This window comes from Coffea arabica, chromosome 6e (genome assembly GCF_036785885.1).
Source record: "Coffea arabica cultivar ET-39 chromosome 6e, Coffea Arabica ET-39 HiFi, whole genome shotgun sequence".
Lineage (NCBI taxonomy): Eukaryota > Viridiplantae > Streptophyta > Magnoliopsida > Gentianales > Rubiaceae > Coffea > Coffea arabica.
The window spans coordinates 12,253,908-12,277,784 of record NC_092321.1 but is presented as its reverse complement, the minus strand read 5'-3'; the positions used below and the strand labels follow the sequence as shown (position 1 = coordinate 12,277,784).

At 35.1% G+C, this 23,877-nt stretch overlaps 2 protein-coding genes across 3 annotated transcripts; one reads left to right on the top strand and one right to left on the bottom strand.

Annotated features, from left to right (window-relative positions):
* The first annotated feature begins 2,843 nt into the window (after nucleotides 1-2,843).
* LOC113695323 (histone-lysine N-methyltransferase ASHR3) lies at nucleotides 2,844-12,183 on the top strand. Of its 2 annotated transcripts, none has more exons than XM_027214365.2 (11): nucleotides 2,844-3,271; nucleotides 4,586-4,732; nucleotides 5,379-5,546; nucleotides 6,859-6,885; nucleotides 6,997-7,114; nucleotides 7,263-7,359; nucleotides 8,770-8,863; nucleotides 8,978-9,056; nucleotides 10,343-10,514; nucleotides 11,117-11,197; nucleotides 11,747-12,183. In XM_027214365.2, exons 1-11 carry the CDS (start codon nucleotides 2,903-2,905, stop codon nucleotides 11,904-11,906), a joined length of 1,512 nt encoding a protein of 503 aa, XP_027070166.1. In that variant the 5' UTR covers nucleotides 2,844-2,902; the 3' UTR covers nucleotides 11,907-12,183. The 2 variants fall into 2 exon arrangements, with proteins under 2 accessions (XP_027070166.1, XP_027070168.1); XM_027214367.2 differs by having other exon boundaries at nucleotides 11,121-11,197; nucleotides 11,747-11,883.
* A 6,155-nt stretch (nucleotides 12,184-18,338) lies between these two features.
* Nucleotides 18,339-19,619, bottom strand: LOC113694625 (gamma-glutamyl peptidase 5-like). The gene is made up of 4 exons (XM_027213473.2): nucleotides 19,227-19,619; nucleotides 18,936-19,097; nucleotides 18,681-18,848; nucleotides 18,339-18,562 (listed from the first exon to the last, which is right to left on the bottom strand). The coding sequence occupies exons 1-4, from the start codon at nucleotides 19,548-19,550 to the stop codon at nucleotides 18,464-18,466; spliced, it is 753 nt and encodes a 250-aa protein (XP_027069274.1). The 5' UTR covers nucleotides 19,551-19,619; the 3' UTR covers nucleotides 18,339-18,463.
* Between the last annotated feature and the right edge of the window lie 4,258 nt (nucleotides 19,620-23,877).

Genomic DNA, 23,877 nt, shown 5'->3' with positions numbered 1-23,877 from the left:
AGATTAATAACTCATCAATGGTTTTTTCCCTTTTATTGTTGGAGTTGGCAGAAACAAAGTGACTACAAAGAAATCTTTTTGGGTAATTTCATGATTTTCCTAGATAAATTTCACAAATTTCATTTAAGTGCACCATTCATCTCTCATTGTGTAAATTTCAAAAGTTCCCAGGATCGTATTACTAGAATTTATAAATGGTTTTCCAAAATCCGCAGATTCCCAAATCCCTTGATTTGGTGGCATTTTGGAAGCCACAAGGAAAGGATGTAACTTTAAACTCCCATGATCATCTATGGAATTTTGCCTCCATTACTTGATGAATTCTTCTTTTTCTTTTCTTTTTAAAGGCATACTGAATACCATAAGAAATTGGATTATTTTTTTTTTTCACATCAACATTGTATACACTAGCAATAAATATGCAATAATGGTAGAAAATATATCAAATAAACATGTCACAAATATGTACAAATTTGAAAATCAATAGACACAACGAAGCTGAAAATTCAATATGAATAAAGATATATTGAAGCTCCAAAGTGCCTACCATTCAAATGAATCATTGTCATGTTTTCTAATAATTAAATATGATTTTAGCCTCTAAAGTTTTGACAAAAACTAATGCAGTCCCCAAATGTTTGACATTTTAGCACAATTTTAGTTCCTAAAGATTCGGTGGAACGAATTTGATTCTCGGTATCTCAAATTTGAAATAGATTTAGGATAATTTATGGATTTCTCCAATTATGTCAATCAAATGCAATCACATGTTGATTAAGCTAAATTTTTATTAAAAAATAAGATAGTTGAAAAGCAAAATAGTCGTTAATTTGAACAATAAAAATGACTAACGTGATGAAATGTATGCAACCAATTAAATAAGATATGCAAAAAAGAAATTTTGTTAAAATGTACACAAAAATTGAATGTTAGGGATTTTTTGCTTGGAGGCGGTAGGGATAGACAATGAAAATGAGTTCTGCATAGATGAATTGAGTGTTCCGAGTGGTTCAATTTTACAGTTTAACAATTTTCTTATTTTTTTTTATCTATTTTATTGGTTAATTAGTTAGCACTTGAGTTACTAGTCCTTAGTCTTATTATTTTAAGTTAGTCGCTATTTTGTTTATTTAGTTTGTAAAATTTAATTTAACGGACAATTGGCTGCAAATGAATAAATTTTGTTAGTAATTGGAAAAAGTTCTTCAAATATCCTAAATCGGTTTAAATTAGATTTATTAGAGACTAGATTTGTTATTGTCAAAATTTTAGGGAGTAAAATTGTGCAAATACTAAGCATTGGAGATTTGATTTGTTTTTGTTGAAACTTTAAGAACTAATATTGCACATGTGCTAAACATTTGAGACTAAAACTATAATTTTCCCTTTAACATTCAACAAATTATATGCCCTACGGGGTAGCTCGACGGTATGCTCCCCCTCTTTAGGGTATGACCACTTACCTGACAACCAGGGTTCGAGTCCCGTTGTTTACGTCTTCGGTGTAGAGTGGGGTCTCATCTTCGAGTTTTTGTATACAATTTAAGTGACTCTTAATGTAAATAAAATCTCATATTTAATTGAATATAAAATTTAACTTTCTTCATATCTTGAAAATCACATTCGGTACAAAAACTTTTATCCTTAATTTGATTTGAGTTTTGAATCTCACACGCCTGTGACTGCCCATTAGTCCATCACGACGAGGCAACCCCTGTTTCGTTTGTGGCCCAATACCCAAATTGCATGTTCGACATACTAATCCACCCACCATACCAAAACCAACTTTTTACTAATAGTTTCGCTAAAATGAAGTCTAATCACCATTAAACAATTTATACACTGTTTACCCAAAAAAAAAAACAATTTATACACTAAACTCCAAATTACCATCATGAACATTTTTTTGGGCTCTTACCTATAATATTTCAATTTAAGTGAAAGTTTTTCCACTCCTAATCAATTGAATCTCATTGAATTGACCTTTTTAAAATGATAAAATGGTCTCGATAGTGCATTAATTATATTGACTCACATGGATAGTATATTATTCACTTTGACTCTTATTCTATAAAATTCAATTATAAGCTACACTCTAGACTTCAACTATTAATTGTTTGAAGTTAGAATCTTTCAAATTCTTTAGTACAGACTAGGAAAATAATGTACTAACTATCAAATAGTACAATACTTTGTACACATACATTCTTTTCTTTTCTTTTTTTTTGGTCAGTTGTCACCATCTAATACTACTTCTATTCCTATTTCTATGTTAGTTTATTCTATGAGGAGGCCAACTGAATCAATTAGAAATTGATGGTGACGAAACTATTATCCGATTTAGACGAATACACTACGCACCTATATAAAATTAAAAAAGTTATCACCATCCAATACTACTTCTATGCTAGTTTATTCTATGAGGAGATCCAACTGAATCAATTAGAAATTAATGGTGACGGAACTATTATCTGACGAGTATATTATGCACCTATATAAAATTAAAAAAGTCACTTATAATAGCAAAATAATGAAAAGTAAAGTTTAAATCTTTGACTTTTCACCCAACTTTATAACTTTAAGTCAGTAGTGGTAGCCAACTGCTGCTGGTTTCATGCATATACATTCAAGAATCCGAAATAATATACACTAGTTTTGTAGTATAAATAAAAGTACAAATAAAAGTAGTAGTATTCTTTCTGGAAGTTCTGTACAATTCCTTTTCCCCCCAAAAAGCAAGTAACAAAAATTCATCTTTCCCGCCCAAAACCCCAGCAACAGTGTCTCCTCTGCCAAAATCCCTACCCCCGCCCCCCTCCGCCCCACCCACCCCACCCCACCTTACCGCCTAAGCTAAATTCCGAAATCTATCTCCACTGCCAAGATAACCCCTTTTTTTACAATGCCTGATTTAGACCCACCATCCATATTTTCCTCACCAGCTTTACTACCCATTGTTCCCAGCTCCAATCCCATGAAATCCATCACGAATGGAGCTGAGAATCCCCTCAATTTGAAAACCTTGAACCCCAATTCCCTGTGGGAAGTCAGCAAGAAGAAGGGCGAGGTAAGAGAGCAGGGAGAGTTGGAAAATCCTAGCAATGGCAGTGGCAGTGATGGGATTAGTGCTATGAGGATCTGCTCAGGTGCTGAAATGGGTGGGAATAAGAGCTTGATAGAGCATGTGAAAGATTGGGTTCAGAGGAGGATTGATTCTGGGGTTTCTGAGCATAGATGCTACTTGCCCTTTCTTGTTCATGCTCCAAGAATGGTAATTGCTCTTTAAATTTGGTTAATTTTTGTAGCAGTTTTTAGTTTGGAAGTATTCTTGGTGGTACTTTGTGGTATTGATCGAAAGGGATGACTTTATTAATTGTTTGCGAAACGCTTTTCGAAATGTTAGTTAAATAGTTGCTAAATCTCGAGACTTTTGACGTTATTGTTCTATGTGAGCTGAGTTGAAGGATTATATTGTCAGTGAGTTTGTTTTTCACTTTTTTAAAAGGGTTTTGTTATCTGGGAGAGTAGGTGTGGCATATTCTGGTTACTTGTTTGAAGTGTTAAGTTGAAATTATGAGAAATGTCGTCATATGTAACTGACTTTATAAACCAGATTGCAGTGATGTACAGTGACAGCTAAGTCTTGAATCTGGCTTCATGGTGCCTGGTCCTGAGTTGGAATTCAGATAAAACACATGGAAATTCTGTCTTCCATGTTTTGTTACTGACATGCTAGCTCCATAAGTTCATGCTTGTCGAGGGATGAATTGCAAATAGAGGTTGACAACATAAATTTTTTTAGCTGCATGGTTTTCCCTTTTAAAAGAGTTTCTTGTTTGTGGTGTATAATTGTTCCTTGCCTTTATTCGAATTGGTTGAATCAGTTTCTTTCCCCACCTTATGTACTTAGCACCTTTGATTTGCTTCAACGCTTTTTGGTTGAGATTACAAGAATAAACTTCTATTGATTGATTGCTGCAGTGAAAGTAGTTATCTTGGCTCTTTGCTGATGAAGTTTCCATCATGGAAGTTCCACAAAACATTAACTCAATTTTGACAATTATTGAGGATGACTATTCTGGAAAAAAGAAATGTAAGGGAAACTTTGATGGTATTTTTTCTCTCTCTCACATTTTTTTCGACTTCGTAAAATATCCCAACCATGCTCAAGCACTTCCTAGAAAAAATTACAGGTATCTAGATTGCCGTTGTCGAGAGAGAATATAAACTCAAGGCTTCAACTTGCAATGGTGACTTTATGCTGATGTGGAATACGGTAGCATAACAATTAACCTACTCTGATCTGAATGTTTTTTCAAGAAGGTTGCATAACATATGGTATACAGGCAGATTTAAGTCTCGTCAAGCAGCATAGAGGAACTAAGATTACTTTCATTTGTCTTGAAATTCTCATCCTGTTACTAGCATTAGATTCAGTATTGTATAAACTGCAATCAAGAATCTCGGTTTCTGTGATCATTTCCTAGTTTGGCAATACCATAGATGGCTATTATTTGTATTTTTTTTCCAGTAAACAATTTATTGTTCTGGATAAATTTAGTATTTTCCTGATCATTCGTCTCAGGTTGAATGTCGTGTTTGCAAAAGCTGTGTGTTCCCAGAGGAGGAGATATTATGCTCTGTTCGTAGTTGTCAGGAGGTATATCATTTAAAGTGTGCCATAGAAAGGCTTCGGTTCTCATCCTTAAAACCATTCAAGTGCCCTCAGCATGTAAGTTTCTCCTTCAGCTGAAGCTTCTATAATTGGAATGCTTTTGTGACTGTTACCAGTCCTGTTTATGCTCGTTGTCTATTGCTGATTACTCATTACTATTTCCCCAATATTTGAAGTTGGTCATTGATATGTTTTTCTCAGTTAAATTGATCTCTTCCATTCCACTGGACTGTCATATAAAGCATCTTCATGCTCCAGTTTCTTATTCTTGTTTGACAAAAACCTAGTCATGGAATTCAAGCTTAGCTAGTTTTGCTCTGGATCTTTGATGTCATTTCCCAATGTTGCATCTTTTGTGGGATGAAAGATGCTATGAGCATGGTCATAAACTTTTGCAGTGTGTAGAGTGATTGGATTTTAGTAGTAATTGCATAGAGTCCTGAGAAAGGATGGACATTGATTATGAATTGACATAAGATGTTTCCATGTTTTAGTACTTCATGGAGTTCTTTGCTGAAATCTCCCTGTTAACTTTTTCTGTAGTTTCAAACAGGATTGGTATCTTGTTATAGTTTCATATAATTGTCATGTCTGCTTTTACAGCAATGAACTCCCTCTTTGAGAAGATAAGTTTTCTTTCTCTTTGTTTAAGTTATTGATGCTGCAGCATTGGTTATATTTTTGCCATTCTTTGCTGGAATAGGCTTGTTTCCTATGCAAAGATAAAATCCACTTGTTACGCTGTACAAGATGTCATATGGCTTCACACCTGAAGTGTGCGGCATTTCCAAAGGATATAATCTATCATCCTAGTCAAGAGGGCCAAATGATTTGTTGGAGACATCCTAATGATTGGCACAGTGACAGAGAGGTCAATTCTTCCTTCTTCAATATGGTTTCCCTTTTCTTGTATTCTCCATCTGTTGCATGGTGTCATTTCTTAGTCTGTTGTGGTCTATTTACTAGAGTGAAATGCAACTTGCAGGGTGCCACCTTCTATGTAACATGAAGTCATTATGTAAATCTCTGATGCGCAGGAAAAAATTGAAGACCTTCAGAAATTTCTTTTGAGTCACTGTCTTTGATCTTCAGCAGTAATGGCTGTAATTTTGAAAGCATTTATATTTAACACCGTGGAAGCTCTAAAATAACCATGAGGGAGCCAAAATGGATCTTTCCTTCTGTGTGATTACCCTTTGGTGTTATTTATATGACAGAAATATATAGAACATGCATCTAGGTGTCCAATCTAAAATTTGACAAGATAAAAGTATTCTTGCTTTCATTACTGATGGGAAAGATGGTCGTAAATAAAAAGAGAGATTGTTGTAAAGGGCATATCATCATCTGAAGAAGGTTTAAACCCAATAAATGTCCTCTTGGCATGCCCATGTTGGAAGTTAGCTGGAAAACCAAAAATTTGTTGGAACCTGGGTCCAGTCATTTCCAAGAATGTGGCAGCTATGTAGGTATATCAATGGAAAATTTCCTATCTGGATGAGGAGAGAAAGAAATGATGCTTGGCTAAACTTAATTGTCATAAAGGTACTTTTTTGATGTTTGTTCATGTACAGATGTTTGAGTGACGATGAGAAAATTCACTTCATTTACATTTCTTTACTAATACTGCATGCTCGCTTTTGTATTCATTTGTTTCTTGGATGGTGAAAAGGAATTTTTTCCTTTTTCATAGGAACTAGACAGTGCACTCATTGCAAGCTGTTGCTTGTAAGATTTTGAGGCTCATGTCTTGGACAACATTTTTACCCCTTGACTCAAGGAAAAAAAATCCATTCTCGGTCTTCCTGTATTTTAAGAGACAGGTTGATCTTTTAGTCATCTTTCTTTTCTCTACTTTTTTTTTTAATGATTTTCCCCCTTTTAGCAATATCTTTCAAATTTTTGCCAGAACAATTTATCATACTTTCTGGGTGAAGCACTTCTGCATCTAACTGGATGTATGTTGAGATGTTGCTTCCTTTGTACAGTTTCCTATTCATTACAACTTCTTTTACCATTTAACAAGCAAATTTCTGGTTTTCACATTGAAATGGACTATACCATCAAAATTATTTATCCTTTTTTGCTAACTTTTGCAGAATTTATGTTTCTGTTATTGCTTGATTCTTATTTTTGATGGATTAGGCTGGCTGACTGGACTTACGTATCTTTTTTATAAACAGCAAAGAGTTCCAGCGAATAACATGGAGGTTAGACTTTTAGATTATCTTTCTTTGTGGTTCATCAAATGAGAACAACTTCAGGGAATGTTTTAATAATATAGATCATCTAATACGTTATTTTGCCTTTAAACATGTCAGGAGGTATTCTGTCAATTACCTATACCATACAGTGAAGAGGAGTTCAAGATTGACATAAGTTGGAAAGATATGATAGAGCATAAATTGGAGCCACCCTCTTATGTCCACATCAGGCGAAGTATCCTATGCATGCAAAGATTTTGTTGTTGCTTGGCTAATGAACTTTTTACAGTTGAGTGTTTTGGCCATTTTGGCTGTGCTGTTGATGAAAGAGATTTGTGTTTCTCTTTTGTACTTATCCTGGTTGTATGAACTTAACTAAGTAGATATATACCTTGTTAAGAAAAAGAGAGACAATGCTGATGTTGACATCGGATGCACGAATTGCTGTTCTACTGAGTGTGCCGAGGATTGTGTCTGTAGGTACTGTATTTTCTCAGCTGATTGCATTTGGTTTCAATTTGACTCCAGATATGAGTTATCTAGCATCATAAAGTAGTTATGAATTGATAGTATGAGCTGTAAAATGCTACCTTGTCTTCAGTCAAAAGCAACTTTGTGTTCTATGATATAACTACAATGCTCCTGTGTGTCTGTGTCTACTTGTTGGCAAAATCTAGGATAGAATATGATCAACAAAGTCAACTTGATTTCTTGGAGTTCATGTTGAGTTGGCTAGGTTAAGCTGAACTAGACATCTTAACTGAAAAATTACTAGACTTGGCAACTTATTTGAAATTGAAGTGAATTTAAAACATAACTAGCATCAACGTTCTCAGGGCTAAGCCTCACTTAAGACCAACTAGTCAAGCAAATTGAGCTTTAACATTATTGGTGTATCATTTGAAACATACTTTGGCAGGTTCTTAAGGCACAACGATATATTTGTATAAGTTTCATGCAGAGTAGGAGACTGTTTTCCAATTGCACATACGATTTGACTCTCTTTTGGCAAGAAAGGATCTAGCACAGAATATGTGAAGGATATGTTCATAGCAAAGATGACTAGGAAAGCAGAAAAAAGAAAATTGATAAGAAAATGTACTTCATTGTGCTTATCTTGGACTTAACTTATATGGTTTCAGATGCTTTATAAAGCCAGCAGTGATGCTATAATATGACTTTGGTATTTTAAAATTTCATTTATCTGGTGAAAATTTTCGATCTGGCTTGATCATCTTTGAGAAATACTAGCAGGTCTTCAAGTGAAATATGCTTTGAAATTCAGTGTCAGCAATAGATATCTCTGAAAGCATTAGTGTATTGTGTCTAGGACAGAAATCATGTTTTTGAAAATCCTCAATATTTTGTTGTGTGCCTGATTTTGTTAGATTATGAGCCCCTAAATACATAATGCCTATTACCGGTGAGTAATTTTTGGAAACAAATTGCATGAAGATTATGTACCAGAAAGACCTGAGGGTCATCTTAGAAGAAAAAATTAATTAAAGGGCAACTTCAGGAGGTCAAATCCTTTTCCAATTTCAAAATGCAATAATTTGCTGCCATAAAATGTTGGATTACCCAAAACTTCTTAGAAACACATGAATGAGGGTAGTAATTTGCCTAATTTATATAGCATGAACTCCTTAAAATAGAACTGATGGATCAAATAATGATCATTTATAAAATGGCAACAGAAGTTCATTTCAATTGGTCTAGTTGACCTTTTCTGGATTTATCGATGTAGTGTGTGAACTACTGATCATACTAATGCTCCTCATGAGCAGTTGTCTTACTTAATAGACACACTTTTAAATAACATATCTGTTTTAGTTTCTACATTCTGGCATGTGCCTGATATGTTAATTCCATAAACTTGCAACGCAACAGGGTTCAGTCCATCAGCTGCTCAAAGGCTTGTCGTTGTTCTGATATGTGCACCAACAGGCCATTCAGAAAAGAGAAAAAGATCAGTATTGTCAAGGTGAAATTTATCTTTTGACTCTTGATGCACTTATATTACTTCCTTAACAGCTCAATTGTGCTTTCTTGTTTCAACTCTTCTCCAATTAATACAATATTTGTTGTTCCATGTTAGACTGCACTTTGTGGTTGGGGTGTTGTGGCTGCTGAAGCAATTAACAAAGATGACTTTATAATTGAATATGTTGGGGAAGGTAATTTGCTTGGTTTTCTGAGTACCGAAGCTTTCTAAACTGCTATCTTCATCACGATTCTTCTATCTCTTTCTAAGAAAAAGGCTAGTTGACTGACAAATAATGTTGTAAGTTTTTAGAGTAATTATGGTACCAATCTCTCCTTCGGTGTCTATGTCATCTTCATTATACCTTAAGGTTAAGGCTTCTTAGACTTGTGCATCTTAAAGCTGTAGAATTTTGTAGCTAAGCATATTCTTTTGTACCATAATCCTTTATAGTTCTGAAAGTAGTGCTATTAAAATGTCTATCATCTTATCTGCTGCCCCATTTTCCGAGGATAATTTGTTTGGGTTAGTGCATCTGGCTGTTTCCGAATAATGTTGACTTCCCAGAAGAAAAAGACATAATGATCCTACCTCAGAACTTGGTAGTCATTGGCCTGTTAACATTTGAGCATTGATAGAATTTGAGAAGGCATGAACATTTTAACTAGTCAAGCCGCAGAAGCTATGTGCTAGCAGCTGAACATTCTCACTAGTCCTCCAAAATTGGAATGGTTGCAAAGTATCAATATCTACATAAAACATGGTGGCTTCCTACAAAAGATATTTGTCTAGATAAAAACCATGGTGGCTTGACTGTTTATGAGGAGATGAACAGAATAAGCCCAGATGAAGAATACTTGGTGTAAAGATCCTAAGGTCCCTCCCATTGGTGAAATAAGAAAGATGAGTGGTGCGAGATCCCCCAGTACTTGTATAGACTTAGTTGCCAGTTGTTGATCCTGGCTAACCATACAGAAACAGTTATCTAGGAACCCTATTTCGTACCTAACTAGAGTGTCAAATGCACACTGGCAACTCTCACCCTTAACTTTTGGAATTCCACACTGGGCTGAAATTGGCCCTTTATCTTCAGGCAAATATTTCAGAGAATTGGCTCTCGAACATTCAGGCAAAAAGGAGGTAGGTGTAGCTTTCCAAGGGTCCTCACTAAATGAGTTTAACATTCTTCACAGGGAATTCCATTTGTTTCTCTGTAATATAACTCCAGACAAAAGAACTGCAGCATTCTACATAAAACAATAGCAAGCAGTACTAGCCTTCCTCTTTTTAATGGTATTTGAGTTGTAATGTAGCTACTAATGGTTTATCATATTGCAAACATACTTATGCTTTTGAAAGTGCAGAACAGTTGGTATTTTATTTTTCTATGACTGTTCACAGAACTTTAAATCCTCATCTAGACTATCAGGAAGATTCGCATATCATTTCTAAAATTGATACATATTTGACATTTTACAGTTATAAATGATGCTTTATGCGAGCAAAGACTATGGGAGATGAAGTTCAAAGAAGTCGAGAACTTCTACATGTGTGAAATTCGGAAGGACTTTACAATTGATGCAACATTTAAGGGAAATTCTTCTCGTTTTCTGAACCATAGCTGCAATCCAAATTGTAAATTAGAAAAATGGTAAGTGAAATGAACTTCTAATTTTTTTGGTTATACTTTTCAGATTATTCATATTGATCGTTTTCAGATGCTACGAGTTTGTAAGTTGATCTAAATCACCTAATGATTTTGTATTAATTTTACTCTTTCTAAGAAAACACAATGAACCTTTTTAGGTTGTCTGACAATGGAAATCTAACGGCTTGCTTATCCTTGTAGTCAGTTTACTTGCCTCTCACAATATTTGGCTTGTTTAGTTGGACATATGCCGGAAAATTTGATAGTCTTATAATTGCGAGGAACCAAGCTTGAAGCAAAAAGATGAACACTGTTGGAACCTTTTGTGTCCATTATACTCTCCGTTGAAACAATGAATGAAAGCTTGGGATCTAACATTTATTAACCATTTTCTGTGTCAAGTATTAAATCAAGTACTTCGATGAAATGACAGCACCCTTTTGGGAATTAAGTCATATATGCTGGATCTGATAATCCTATGGACATTTTGTTGATTGACCTGATTCTCATCACTAAAAGTGCAGTGAAGAACTCTTTTTGGTCTTTATACAGAAATTGTCTTGTTATGATGTGTGCTGACTTTAAATTTGATGCATTTGCTGAAGGCAGGTTGAAGGGGAGACTCGTGTTGGTGTCTTTGCTGCTCGAACTATTGAAGTTGGAGAACCACTAACCTATGATTATCGGTATGACTTCGTTCGTATAATTACATATTTGATTTTGTCTGTTAAGGAAAATCTTCAAAGGCCGCTGATTTTGGCTATTAATAAAATTGGCTGATGCAAAAATTGCTACTGCTGCTCTTAACATAGAGAAATTGATATGGAGGGTATGCCTCAATGAGACAGATATTGGATATAGCTGGAATCTGAGTCTTCCGTTTACCAGGGACTTCTCTTTGTTCTTTAACTCAGTTTGGGGATGAGTCTTAATGCAGTTTCTTTACCCAATTTGCAGTGAATTTCATTTACTTAAAAAATCCTTTCATTTTATTTTACTCAATTTGCTGTGAGTTTCTTCTACTAGTTCTCCTTTCATTTTATTTCACACTCTAGTCTAGTGCTCTATACCATCTCAAATAAAGCATCTTCAAGAAAAGGTTTTGCTAGTTGGTGCAAGTGCCAGGGCTAATTCCCTGTAGCCATTCTTTGGTAGGAATGATTTTATCTTGGAGAATCAGCTAATCAGTTATACTCTGCTGCTTAGCATTGTAAACTTATGCATATGCTTCTCAGATTCATACAATTCGGGCCAGAGGTTAGGTGCCACTGTGGAGCTTCAAATTGCCAAGGCTATCTGGGGACCAAAAAAAAGATTTGCAAAGTGGACTTTTGCTGGGGTTCCAAACGCAAGAGAACAGCCACGTCTTGTTTAGCCATCGTAAAGTATGATTAACACTGCCCATTTCCCTATAGGGCCACTATTGGTGTATATTGTTGTCATCATATTGTTCAGTTAAACAAAGAAAATACAATTCTTTTCCACTAAATCTCAACATTCCACAACCTTATTTATGTTGTGGGATGCGCCATTTTCTTTTGCTTTTTCAACGCAACGCCCTGGTGGATCTCATGTAGGATCTTCTCATTGTAACAGTGATTTATTTGCTAGTCCCACTTTAGAAAGATTCTCAGACGATATATAAAATAGTGAAGTTTTGTTCTTTTAGAAATTCTTTGAAAAGCTTTTGACGCTCTCTGATAGCAACATTACATGCAGCTAAACTTTTTTTTTTTTGTTTGAATCAAGAGGATCTTTGATATGTTCTACCTTAAAATCAAATCCGTCAAGTGGACAATTTTTTAACCAGTGGTTTCTTTTAGACCAGCCTAGGAACAAAACAAAATTTTTTTTTTGTCGATACGATAGATCTACAATTATTTTATGCTACAGGGAGAGGAGGATCTGAAGAGGTTGAAGTGGCTTGTCACATTATTGTGGTCAATGGTGGGAGATAAGGTTTGATCCCCTGACCTTCTACCTCACCAATTTTGGTGGTGGCTACTGAGTTAGGAACAAAACAACTTATATGATATTTTTTTGACTTACCTTGTTTGGACAGTGATTTTCGTTAGAAAAATTGTTACGTTTTTCGTGAACACATTTTTCTATTACTTTTTTATCTCACATATATCAAATCGTTACAGTAATTTTTCTACAAAAAATCTAGAAAAGTGCAATCCAAACAAGGTTCAAGTTGCCAGATTTACAAAGTAGCTAAAATAAACACTGGAGTCATCACATCTGCACTCTTGAGATCAGTGTCTCACATGAAAATATGCACACACCGTTCGTTCGGTTATCAAAATTCACAAGGATAAGTATAGATGTCTAGCACGGTTCGATTGTGCGTGTAAGCGTATGTGTGTGAGTTTTTCTAATAGGTGGCCAATGGACATTGAACACTTGTTAACATATCTAAATTTTATTATGTATATATACACTAATAATTATTATTTTTCCTTGCATTTACACATTTTTCTAATTAATTTTAACTTTCCAAAAATTAACTCCTAAAGTACATTTTAATGATGCCCACTGGGTACCTATATTGGGATTCAAGTACTTGTGACTCATTAAAGATTTCTAGAAAACTCATCAAAAAGTCCAATATGTAAGTCAGGAATCCAACTTTAATAAAAAAATTTAATATATTAGGTTTCGAATCCTTACTTACATAAGCATTCTTTCTCCATCTCTCGAATCAAATTAATGTGGAACATAATTCTTTATTCATGAATCTAACAAATCTCCTCTTTCATGAGTGACCCCTTACATTAAAACCCAAATTTATAAGTTTTTCTCCGAACTCACTTTAATATTCAATGCAAACCCACTTGAATACTTAAGGTCACATTTTCTTCTAATCATGAACCTACTCTTCTTCAACATCCAAATTGAATTGTAGACCCCTGTCAACCCTTGCCTCTTTGATCTAACACCAATCAGACTCCCTGTCAAACCCATAGTGCACCTGGTCTAACACCAACCAAACTCTTTAGCATTTCGATCTACCACCAAAAAGAGAATTGTCACTTGTCCAATTCTGAAAAAAAATCCACTTGCCCATCAGTAGCCCACTTTCGCAATCTGAAACTCTAGACTCCTTATCAAACCCATGGCGCACCTTATCCAATACTAACCAAATTCCTTAGCATTTCGATTCACCAGCAAGAAGAAAATTTTCACTCGTCCAACTTCTAAAATAATTCACTTGCCCATGAGTAATCCTGTCTCGCAACCTGAAACTCTGATACTACTTATTGGGATCCAAATACTTGTGACCAATTCACTCGCAACCAAATTCTGATACCATTTGTTAGGGAGAAACACTTCTAGAGAACCCATCAAAGAGTCAAATATATAAGTCAGGAACTTAACTCTGACCCAAAAATTTAAACTATTAGGTTTTGAACCCTTGTTTACATATTAAGTGTTTTTTCTTCATCTCTCGAACTAATGTGGGACATAATCCTTTATTAAAAAATCTAATAACCTATTAGATGGAAACTATACATATACATATACGTAAATACATACATATATAGATTGCACATACCTAAATTCTAACAAGTAATGGGTGTGTGTGAGAGAGTTTTTTTAATGAACAATTGGTACTTGTTAATATATCTAAATTCTATGATGTTTATACAGATACAAACAATTATTATCTTCCTTTGTATTTATATATTTTTTTTCTAATTTACTTTTCCAAAAATTAAGTCCTGAAGTGTATTTCAGCACCTATTAGACAGAAACTATATATATATATATATGTATGTATATGTATATGTACACACATACACACATATCTAAAACTGCGGTCAAAATAAGTTAGCATTGGGCACTACCCAATTAACCGCCAGCTCTTGGGCTGGTGGCCACCACCAAGCCCTTAAGGCTCTGCTTCAAATCCAAACGGGTGCGTAGTGCACCCGTCTGGTCCGGTGGTGGTTCTGTCCCCATCGGTCTCCATAAGTTCAGTTGAGCCTCCTCGTAGATAGAGTAGGAGTAGGAGTAGGGTAATCCTAAATTTTTGTTCCTTTCCTCTTGAACATCTAATTCCAGTCCTTAAACAATTCAACTTACCAAATAAGGATTGCAATTAGGATACAAATTAACTACAGTATTATTTAAAGCCCTTTTTACCCTCAAGCATAATTGGCCGTTTACTAGATTTACTTATTCATTACAATTAGATTACTAATAATACCAGCAAATTGAGCTCAGCATGGCGGCTTCTTCAAGTCAACCACCACTGCCTATAGTTTTCCATGACAACGACCATCACCAACAAGATGGCCATGCATGGAAGCGAAACCTTCCTGTGGGAATAACGTTCCGACCAAATCCTCGAGAACTCATACGTTATTATCTTGCTGTTAGACATGCTGGCCATGAAATTTATCCAGCTGGTATCATTGGTGAAGCAGACTTTTCTACACATCATCCCGAAGAACTTGCCCTCACGGTACATTAATTCTTAGTTGCTCTGTTAATTGATAGTTTTTATTCCAAATCATCTCTTCCTAATCAAAATCCACAACCATTGAAATTTGCAACATGCCAAAGTTATTCACGCCAAAAATTTTTAATTTCTAAGTCTTTACTCATTTTAGTTTTCTAGGTAATAACGTGTCAATTCTTTCTCTGCCTCTATCATATTGTTAGAGGATTTCTTAGTTCATTTGGCTTGGTTAATGTTATCCAAACAGCAGTTGGTGCTTAACCAGTAATCGCCTGTAATAATTTTCTCTAGTAAAATTTTGGTTCCTAAACTATTGGCAAGAAATATATATCCAATTTGAAGCAGATTTAAGACATCGCATGAATTTTTTTCACAGACATAATTCAGTCACATGCAGTCGTGTATCGATTGAAATGAATTTAAAAATAAAGAAGCAAAATAATAGCTAACTTTAAACAATAAGATCTCATGTGCTAACTAATTAATTAGTTAAGAAAAATTTGTTAAACTACAAAATTGAAATCAAGCAATCAATTCACGATCAAGAACCCACTGTCTTTGTCTATCCCTACCACCCCAAGCCAAAAAACCTAACATTCAATTTTTGTATATAGTTCTACAATTTTTTTTTTCTATTTCTTGATTAATTAGTTACTCATGTGCCATTACGTGTGTTATTGTTATTCTTCAAACTTAGCCATTATTTTTTTAAAAAAAAAAATTAATTTAACAAACACGTGACTGATTGCATTAGTAATTGAAAAACATTTGTCAATTGTCTTAATCTTTTTCAAATTGGAAAAATTGGGGATCAGATTTGTTTTTGTCAAAACTCTAAGGACTAAAATTGTACTAAGTGCTAAATATTGAGAATAAGATTTGTTTTTGTCAATACTTTAAGGAGTAAAACCATATAGACACCAAATATTGAGAACCAAAACTGCTTTCCTTTTCTTTACAGAATTTGATGTTTAATTAATAAGACAAAGTTCTTTTGCCCAAGTTATTGTGCTTGTCTAAGAATATGATTCCTCTCTTCTCATACAAGGTACAAACGTTGCATTTCGTCGGCCATATCGATGGGAATTAGGATAAACTTAACTAGTGGCATAAAGCTGGACATGCTGGGAATCAAGATCCACAAATGCAGGTTGTTCTCCCTGCCATGGAGCTGCCCATTCCCTGTTTGCGCCACTAGGTGGTGGCTAAGATTCAATCACTTCTACCCCTAAGAAAATGTTCCATTAGATATCAGAGGCACAAAAATCTTTTGCAAGAATCCACAGGGCTAAATTTCAATTGTCAATTCACAGAATCAAGTATTTAATAGCTTGGACTTTAATTTCAAAATCAATTAGTAGTGAGTGAAGTTGTCTATAATCTTATTGAATAATCCAGAGAATCATAGGTTGAGTGACTATTCTGTTTAATATCGAGTATATAGAAAAGATAATTTCATTAAAACAAATCTGCACTAATGGCAGAAAATACATCAAACAAATATGACATTGATACATATAGATTTGAAATCAATAGATATAACAGATCTAAGAAAATAATACAAAGAAAGATAACATTGATTGTTCTACATATCTTCCATCTGAATGAATCACTGTACTCCTATACACCAGTCCATGTTTGCTAACAATCAAATTTAATTAAAACTGGTTCAAGTTCAAAGAGAAATTTAGATTTGACAATAATTGAGAAATTGTAGATTTGAGAAACTAGATTGTAAATTTACAAAATCTCAAATTTCATAAAGATAAAAACCTAAAAAACTCTCATAAGGAAAAGGGCAAATTATCCAATTGGCCCTTGAACTCTTTGTCTAAGTAAAAATAAGCCCCTCATCTATTTTTTGCTGACTTTAAGCCCTGGAACTTGTAAAATTGGGCACCCGTGACCCTTTTAGCCAGTTTCTCCAGTTTTGCAACCGGAAGCCCAATTCACACTAATGCTAATGTGCTTCTTCAAAGGGTATTTTTGTCCACATCTTCTATTCAAAGGACCACGAGGAGCTAAATAAGCCGCTGTCGTAGACATGGTCCTTGCAGACACAACAGAAGAGCTTGACGCAGTCAACATCCACTGTGATGCCATGGAAGGAGGAAGGGGAAGAGCAGCCGGTATCGTCGTCCGCCTGCGCAGCGTGGGAAGTTGTGTGGAGTTGGCAGGAGACGGCGGCGCAGGTGATGGATGCGAACAATCTCAGGGACGAGGCCTTACAGGCGCCGCATTGCACAACCTCTTGACCGAGCTTCCGGTGAACGGAGACCCGGCCAAGGGGGCGGACCTCAAGGCAGTCTTGAAGGTTCCGAAAGGGGTCAGGTCCAAGTTTAGATCGGAGCTCCAATAAATGCGGACAAGGATGATTGAAGTCACTAGCAAAATTATTACTAGCAGAAATTGGCTTGCCGTAAGAAGAATTAGCAATTTTATTAGACGTGGTATGAATAGGGCTTGAATGAGTGAAAGAAGTGTTTTGCTGGAAAAGGGATTTCTGAAGAGGGAAGTGGCTTCGATGATTTTTATGAGAGGATTTGGGTGATGATGACATTTGGTGAAGAAGAATAAGAAGAAAAGGGGAAAGAGTTGAGGAGGAGGACCGGAGGAAGGAGCAATAGCAATAAGAAAATGGGAATGTGAAGGAGATGGGTATAATTCATGGGAAAAGAAAATGGTGGTGCAATGGGTTTTTGCTTAGAAAAAATGCCTATTTGTTATTTCATGGGTTTTTGCTTAAAAAATGCGGACAAAAATGCCCTTTGAAGAAGCACACTGACATTCGTGTGAATTGGGCTTCCGGTTGCAAAACTGGAGAAACTGGCTAAAAGGGTCACGGGTGCCCAATTTTACAAGTTCGAGGGCTTAAAGTCAGCAAAAAATAGATGAGGGGCTTATTTTTACCTAGACAAAGAGTTCAAGGACCAATTGGATAATTTGCCCTAAGGAAAAACTTAAAAGAGAATAAAACTCTCATTAGAACAACTTAGAGAAAAAGAACTCTCACTAAGAGTTTTGAGAAGAGAAGAATCTCTCATTAGAATTCTAAGAGAGGATTTATTCAAATAAGAGAAACTAAAAACTATAAAGAGTACTTCCTCCCATGGAGAAAGATCAGATTTGGTCTCTCTCCCATAGGAAAGATGAAGAAGATCTTGACTGAAAGAGTTCTACAGAAAAGGGAGAGAAAAGAGATGTCTCTATTGTTAACTACGTTGAGTCTTGAAAACAATCCATGTTATTCAATTTGTCGAGCCAATTAAATTTCATTCCTCGGCTTTGAATTTAATTGCGGCAAAATATCATGAATGATGAAGTTTAGATGATTAGAGAAACTGAGTTAAAATACGCGCTTATAACATCAAAGGAAGCACATTATATATGCATTCGACTTGGTTCCACCGTTCTTCAATTAGGTACTGTGATACAAAATTTTGTTGTGCCAGGAATAAAAATTACATTCCACTCTCGAAAAATTCTATCTGCCTTTGAGAAAGCTTTGGCAGATTTTTTCCCAGTACTTCCTATCTGGATCCGCCATCAATAACTGTGTCTTCACATCTTCACCAAACCCTCTCTGTATAAATTTTGATAAGAAGAATTTTCATAAGAATGCTAAATACTTGTGTAACAAAGTACAAAAAATGATGTTACACTGACTGAAAAATAAAAAACTTTGGGTGATCGATTTCTACCTCTATACAGTCATTAGACAGCAGACGATCGATTAAATTGTTGAGAATATCTTTGGTATACTCTGGATGCCCTTGGATTCCCAGAATGTGGTTCCCAAATGCAAACATCTCCACTCGAGTTTTATCGGAATATGCAATTACTTCAGCCCCAACAGGGACATCCCACACCTGTCAATTTCATGAAATGTGACAAAAAAACACGCACAAATCCACACACAGAGGCACCTACGGATACAGAGAGAGAGAGAGAGAGACCTCATCTTGATGGCACTCAATGATTGAAAGGGTTGGTGGGATTTCATCTAACTCAAGGAAGTTACAAGGCAAGAATTCATTTAGGATTCTAATTTTTCGAACTCCAATATCCCATCCAGTGTAGGCTTTCCCAACTTTTCCTCCCAGTGCTCTGCACAAGACCTATAACACGAACGACAGAATGAGTTAAATCATACTCCAAACTCCAAAGCATGATACATGATACATATACACGAAGAATGATCTTGAAGTAATGAAAACATAACCATGAACGATTTTAGAATTACTTACTTGGTGGCCAAAGCATATACCAAGAACTTTCTTCTGCATGTCAGAAAGAGTTTGCAAGAGTAAGCAAAGCTTGAGAATCCAATGCTCATTGCCATAAGCATCATAAGGGCTTCCACTGACAACAAATGCTTCATAATTTTCAAGCTCATCCATTTCTGGAAAATGCCCCTCGACGACGCGAAATAAGTCCCATCTCTCCCCTTCATCCCCTAATGCATCAACAAAAACATTGAAATATCCTCCGTAAAGTTTCTTCACATAGTCTGAGTCCGTTGCTGCAAGTAGTAAAGCATACCTTTTTTCTCCCTCCATCTGCATTCTCATAACACTTTCAGTATAAAACTCAGAACTCTTCTGTTTGTGTATGTGTGCTTTTTTATGGCTTTGGTGTGAACTATGGGAAATCTGAAGCGGACAGTGATCCATTTAAAGGAAGGAGCAAGAATAAAGCATCGGGTTCCGACTAGTGTGCTACGTGAATCTTCACACAGTAAAATGATATGAAAAAAACATATAACAACGTTTTTGTAACAGTATATAACATGTGAAAGATGAGCAATAAGAAGAGTGCAGGTGTGGTGATGGGTGACACGGTTTCTTCTGAATCTATCTGCTTAATTTTAAGCACGAGTTGGAGTCAAATATATGGGCAAAGTAAAATATTATGGATGATAAAAATGGTAACTGTTATGTTAATATTCTATCAATTTTGTTCGTTTCAAAAGTTAAGACAATTTTGTCAACATTTAATATGCAATCCTAGATAGCCAGCTGCCATACAATAACAAGAATATGCATACAACTTAGCCAACTTAATTTTTTTATTTACGTGGGATCTACAAGATTTTAATTAAAGATCTACAGTAGAGAGTATAGAGGCGAATCCTTGCTTAGTCAAAAGTTTTGTACTCTATTTCTAGATTACAAAAAGAAAAAAAAAAAAAAAAGACAGAAAGATAGTAACATGAGAAGGTAAGTGCCCTTTCCATTATTCCTCTAAGGGCGAATATGGAATGGACAATGCACATATACTATAGCCACGTAGGAGGGTCACGTAGGCGGTGTTGTGCTAATTTTCTGAAAGAACTTTTTTGAAATAATATTCTCTAGAAATTGTTTTTTCAAGTGGATTTACCAAGAAAAATGTCTTGTACTCTAACTCTAGGCCGTCAATTTAATAAAAGCAGATACCAAAATTCACCATTAAAAAGTGGGATGAGTTTTTCAACGATTCTTCTAGACAACCGTAGGGGACAATTCAATGCCAACATCTCTCCATTTCAATTTTGTGCGGTGGAGAGTCAAGTTTGAGACAAAATTTGATAAAATGTTGAAATTGTGCTAGATTTTGCAGGTAAGTAGTACACGTTGGTTTATAGAGTAAATCTTATATACACTGAAAGTGTATACACTATCACCACTTGATTCATGACATGTGTGCAAAAGTTGAATTTCAAATTTAAATTTTACATAGTTATTATTCATCCAATGCTGATAGTGTATACACTGTCAGTGTATGAAAGATTAATCCTAGTTTTATATAGTATTTGTTATGTTAGCGGTTTATTTATATTTGTTTTTATTAATTATTACACTGTCTTGTATAACTCTACACAGGATAATTAATATTGAGACATCGGAAGGGAGCGCATAAAATTTGGGGCTAGCACCCTCACTGGATGGTGTTGCCAATTTTGTGGGTTTTTTTGGTGTTTTGGGTGGTGGGGGGGGGGGGGGGGGGGGGGATAAAAAAAAAAAAAAAGGACGAGATGAAACAGTTGTAGGGTTAGGTGGCTGATGTCTAGATCAAAGAATTTGGCCAACCTTTGGATAACAACCTTTGGCTGTTGTCTAGATCATTAGATGACAGTTCCAGGGAAAAAAAAGAAGAAGCATTTTTTCCATTTCGATTGAGCAATTGGCACCTTATGTAACATCAAATAAGAAACAAAAATGAATGTTTGATTCTGTGGTGATATTTTATTCTGATACGAGCCTTCGTGTTATCGGATCTCCCCTTATGCTTTGTGGGATTGAAGATGCAACTGATTCTAGCTCGTGGAAGGAGATCTTTCTCCAATTTTATTGGATCCTGTTACTACTACTTACCAGGACAAATAACTCAGAGCGTCATTAATTCTTATTCAGTAATTATTTGTAGCAAATACACATGCGATCACGATTATCAATGATTTTCTGTTTGTAAATTTGCATTTACTGATACGTACGCAGAAACTTGGATATACCAAAGACCAGCTCCTTGATTGACTCTGTCCAATTATATATAATGCGAATGAATTGTCACAATCCAATAATATGTGGTAGGGTGTTGTTCACGGGACTGCAATCTCCAGTACAAGCAATAATTAATGGGGTCAAAAAGAAGAGTAAAATATGCAATATCAAATATATTTCTTGCCTGCAGCAATAATAGATGAAGTGAAACATGCATGATGCTCGGATTATGCATTAGTTTTTATAACTACAGAGTTCCATATGAATCACGTGAATATATGAAGAAAAATGTTCACCTTATACGTATGCAACAAATTATTTGTTTCATTTCGAGTAATTTAATCGAAAAAGACTGAACACTATTATATATATATATATATATATATATATTTTGTAGTTTTCTCATAATTGTTGCCAAAAAAGAAGAAGTGGGGGTCCAAATAAATTAGTGATCAAGATTTGATAGCAACCGTTGCAAATAGACAGCAAATTTCTTTCCCCTCGGTATTTCCACATTCGGCTGAAACATTGGTCATTCATATATCTCTGTCAAATAACCTTTTTAAGCAAACCCGTTTTGCTATTCACTATTGACCTTCTCAAGCTTTTGGTAAAATCATATTTTTTACTGCAAATCATGTGTCGTGACTGAATAAATTCTTGAATTGAACCCACATATTCTCTTTTTTTCTTTTTAAGAACAACATTATCCCTTGTAATTTTTTAGCAGTTATATACCTCAATGCGTTCATGTAAGTGGTTTGCACCATGTTTTGTGAGAAAAAGAAAGGCGCTAAATTACAACTATGAGGGTCAAAATGTTTTCAAATTCGTGATTCCGATATAGTTTTTTTTTTTTTTAGAGGAGAAGAGGGATGAGATTTAAAAAACAAGAGATGACAGAGTGATTTAAATTTAGAACCTCTAATTTATGAGGTCTAAGGCCCTCCCACCTTATTCATTTAGACCAATGTCTCTTTGGCTTGTGATTACTATATAGTTATCTATCAATAATATAGGAAATTAGCTTTTATGATAATCAATTCGAGAGTATTATCATTTTTATAGCTGGATTGGCAAAATCATTTAAAGATATTAAAAATAATTAAGAAATAAGGAAAGAGGGTTAAGTTCTTGCACACATGTTTCACCTAGAAAAGAAACTTATTCTTTCACCACGCTAGTGCTTTTTTTGTAATTCTTTTTCTTTGCTTAATTATTGGCCTTTCATGGCCCTGAAGTCATTGTAACTATTGATATCTTCTTTTCACAAACATGGAAAAAAAATAAAAGTAAATAAGTGTTAGCACAAATGGTATTGGGTTACAATCTACTGTATATTCGACAACCATTACGGTTCAAGAATCAGCAGCAATGCTCGAATTATATAAACATTCCTTCTGTACATTTCTTTTTCATTGTGATGTAAAGATTCCATTGAAGCAGCTAGGCTTAATTGAGAACCATGAAATGTATATACAGATAAGAACTAAGGGCACAGCTTCCCTCGAGCTGGTGGTGAGGCCGGTTATGTAGACTTTATCCCAAAATGGATAGATAATATAATGAGATCCTTGACAACAAAAGAGAATTTTATGACATAGTGATATTCTTTATCAGATTCTAAAAACAAGTATATTCTTAGGAGAATTATTCTCTAACTCAGATGTACTTGCCCGCATTCATTAGACAGGTTCAACAAGCAGCTCTGCGTCCGAATTCTTCATTTGGAATATATGATCATCTCGAAGAGTAGTGAGATTCATAAACCTCAAATGTCCAACCAGCATAAAATTTTAAGTGTTCAATTCCGTGATCTAAAAAGAGTTTCGAATCTAGATGAAAATTTTCTTGAAAGAATTAAAGTAGCTTATCGCATTGTTTTCTAGATGATGGCCGAGGAATTGCCTTCCACCAAAAAAATTTTTTTTTTGGGGGATCAAAGTCAGACCATTTTGAAGGTCTATTCTAAGCTTATTATGTGAATTTTGGTGGGAAGGTAATCGCAGTGAGGGCCGACACCAAGATCTGCTGAAGGAGTATGCGAATAAAACATGATTTGACTCGTGTTAAATTGAAGGGTGGGTTGGAATTTATCATTGCAAATTAGAACACTAAATCCAGTTCCTGTCATCATTTTCATTCCTTGAATTGATTCATGTAAAGAGAGTTTGTAATGAATGTTGGCAGCTCTTCATTGGCACTTTGTCAATTGAGATACCATATGAAACTCTACGTTTCTTCAGCTGTTTTTGTTTGATGCCAAGTAGTGCATATTTGGCTGGCCTAGATTTACAAAGGACAGAAAATAGGATGATCAATAGGCAATTTTAAGGCCAGATACCAAAAAAAAATTTTTTTGCTACCAAAATCCTATCCTATGCAGTTCACAAAGTCATGCTGATCTCTGCCAATT

Bases quoted from the DNA above. Each gene is read 5' to 3' on its own strand.
- LOC113695323 (XM_027214365.2), top strand. From the start codon at position 2,903: ATGCCTGATTTAGACCCACCATCCATATTTTCCTCACCAGCTTTACTA. The intron at 5,547-6,858 runs GTCAATTCTTCC...TTTTATAAACAG, and splicing joins ATTGGCACAGTGACAGAGAG to CAAAGAGTTCCAGCGAATAA. The intron at 9,057-10,342 runs GTAATTTGCTTG...GACATTTTACAG, and splicing joins AATTGAATATGTTGGGGAAG to TTATAAATGATGCTTTATGC.
- LOC113694625 (XM_027213473.2), bottom strand. From the start codon at position 19,550: ATGAGAATGCAGATGGAGGGAGAAAAAAGGTATGCTTTACTACTTGCA. The intron at 19,098-19,226 runs GTAAGTAATTCT...TTCGTGTTATAG, and splicing joins GTATATGCTTTGGCCACCAA to GTCTTGTGCAGAGCACTGGG. The intron at 18,563-18,680 runs GTAGAAATCGAT...AAATTTATACAG, and splicing joins TGTCTAATGACTGTATAGAG to AGAGGGTTTGGTGAAGATGT.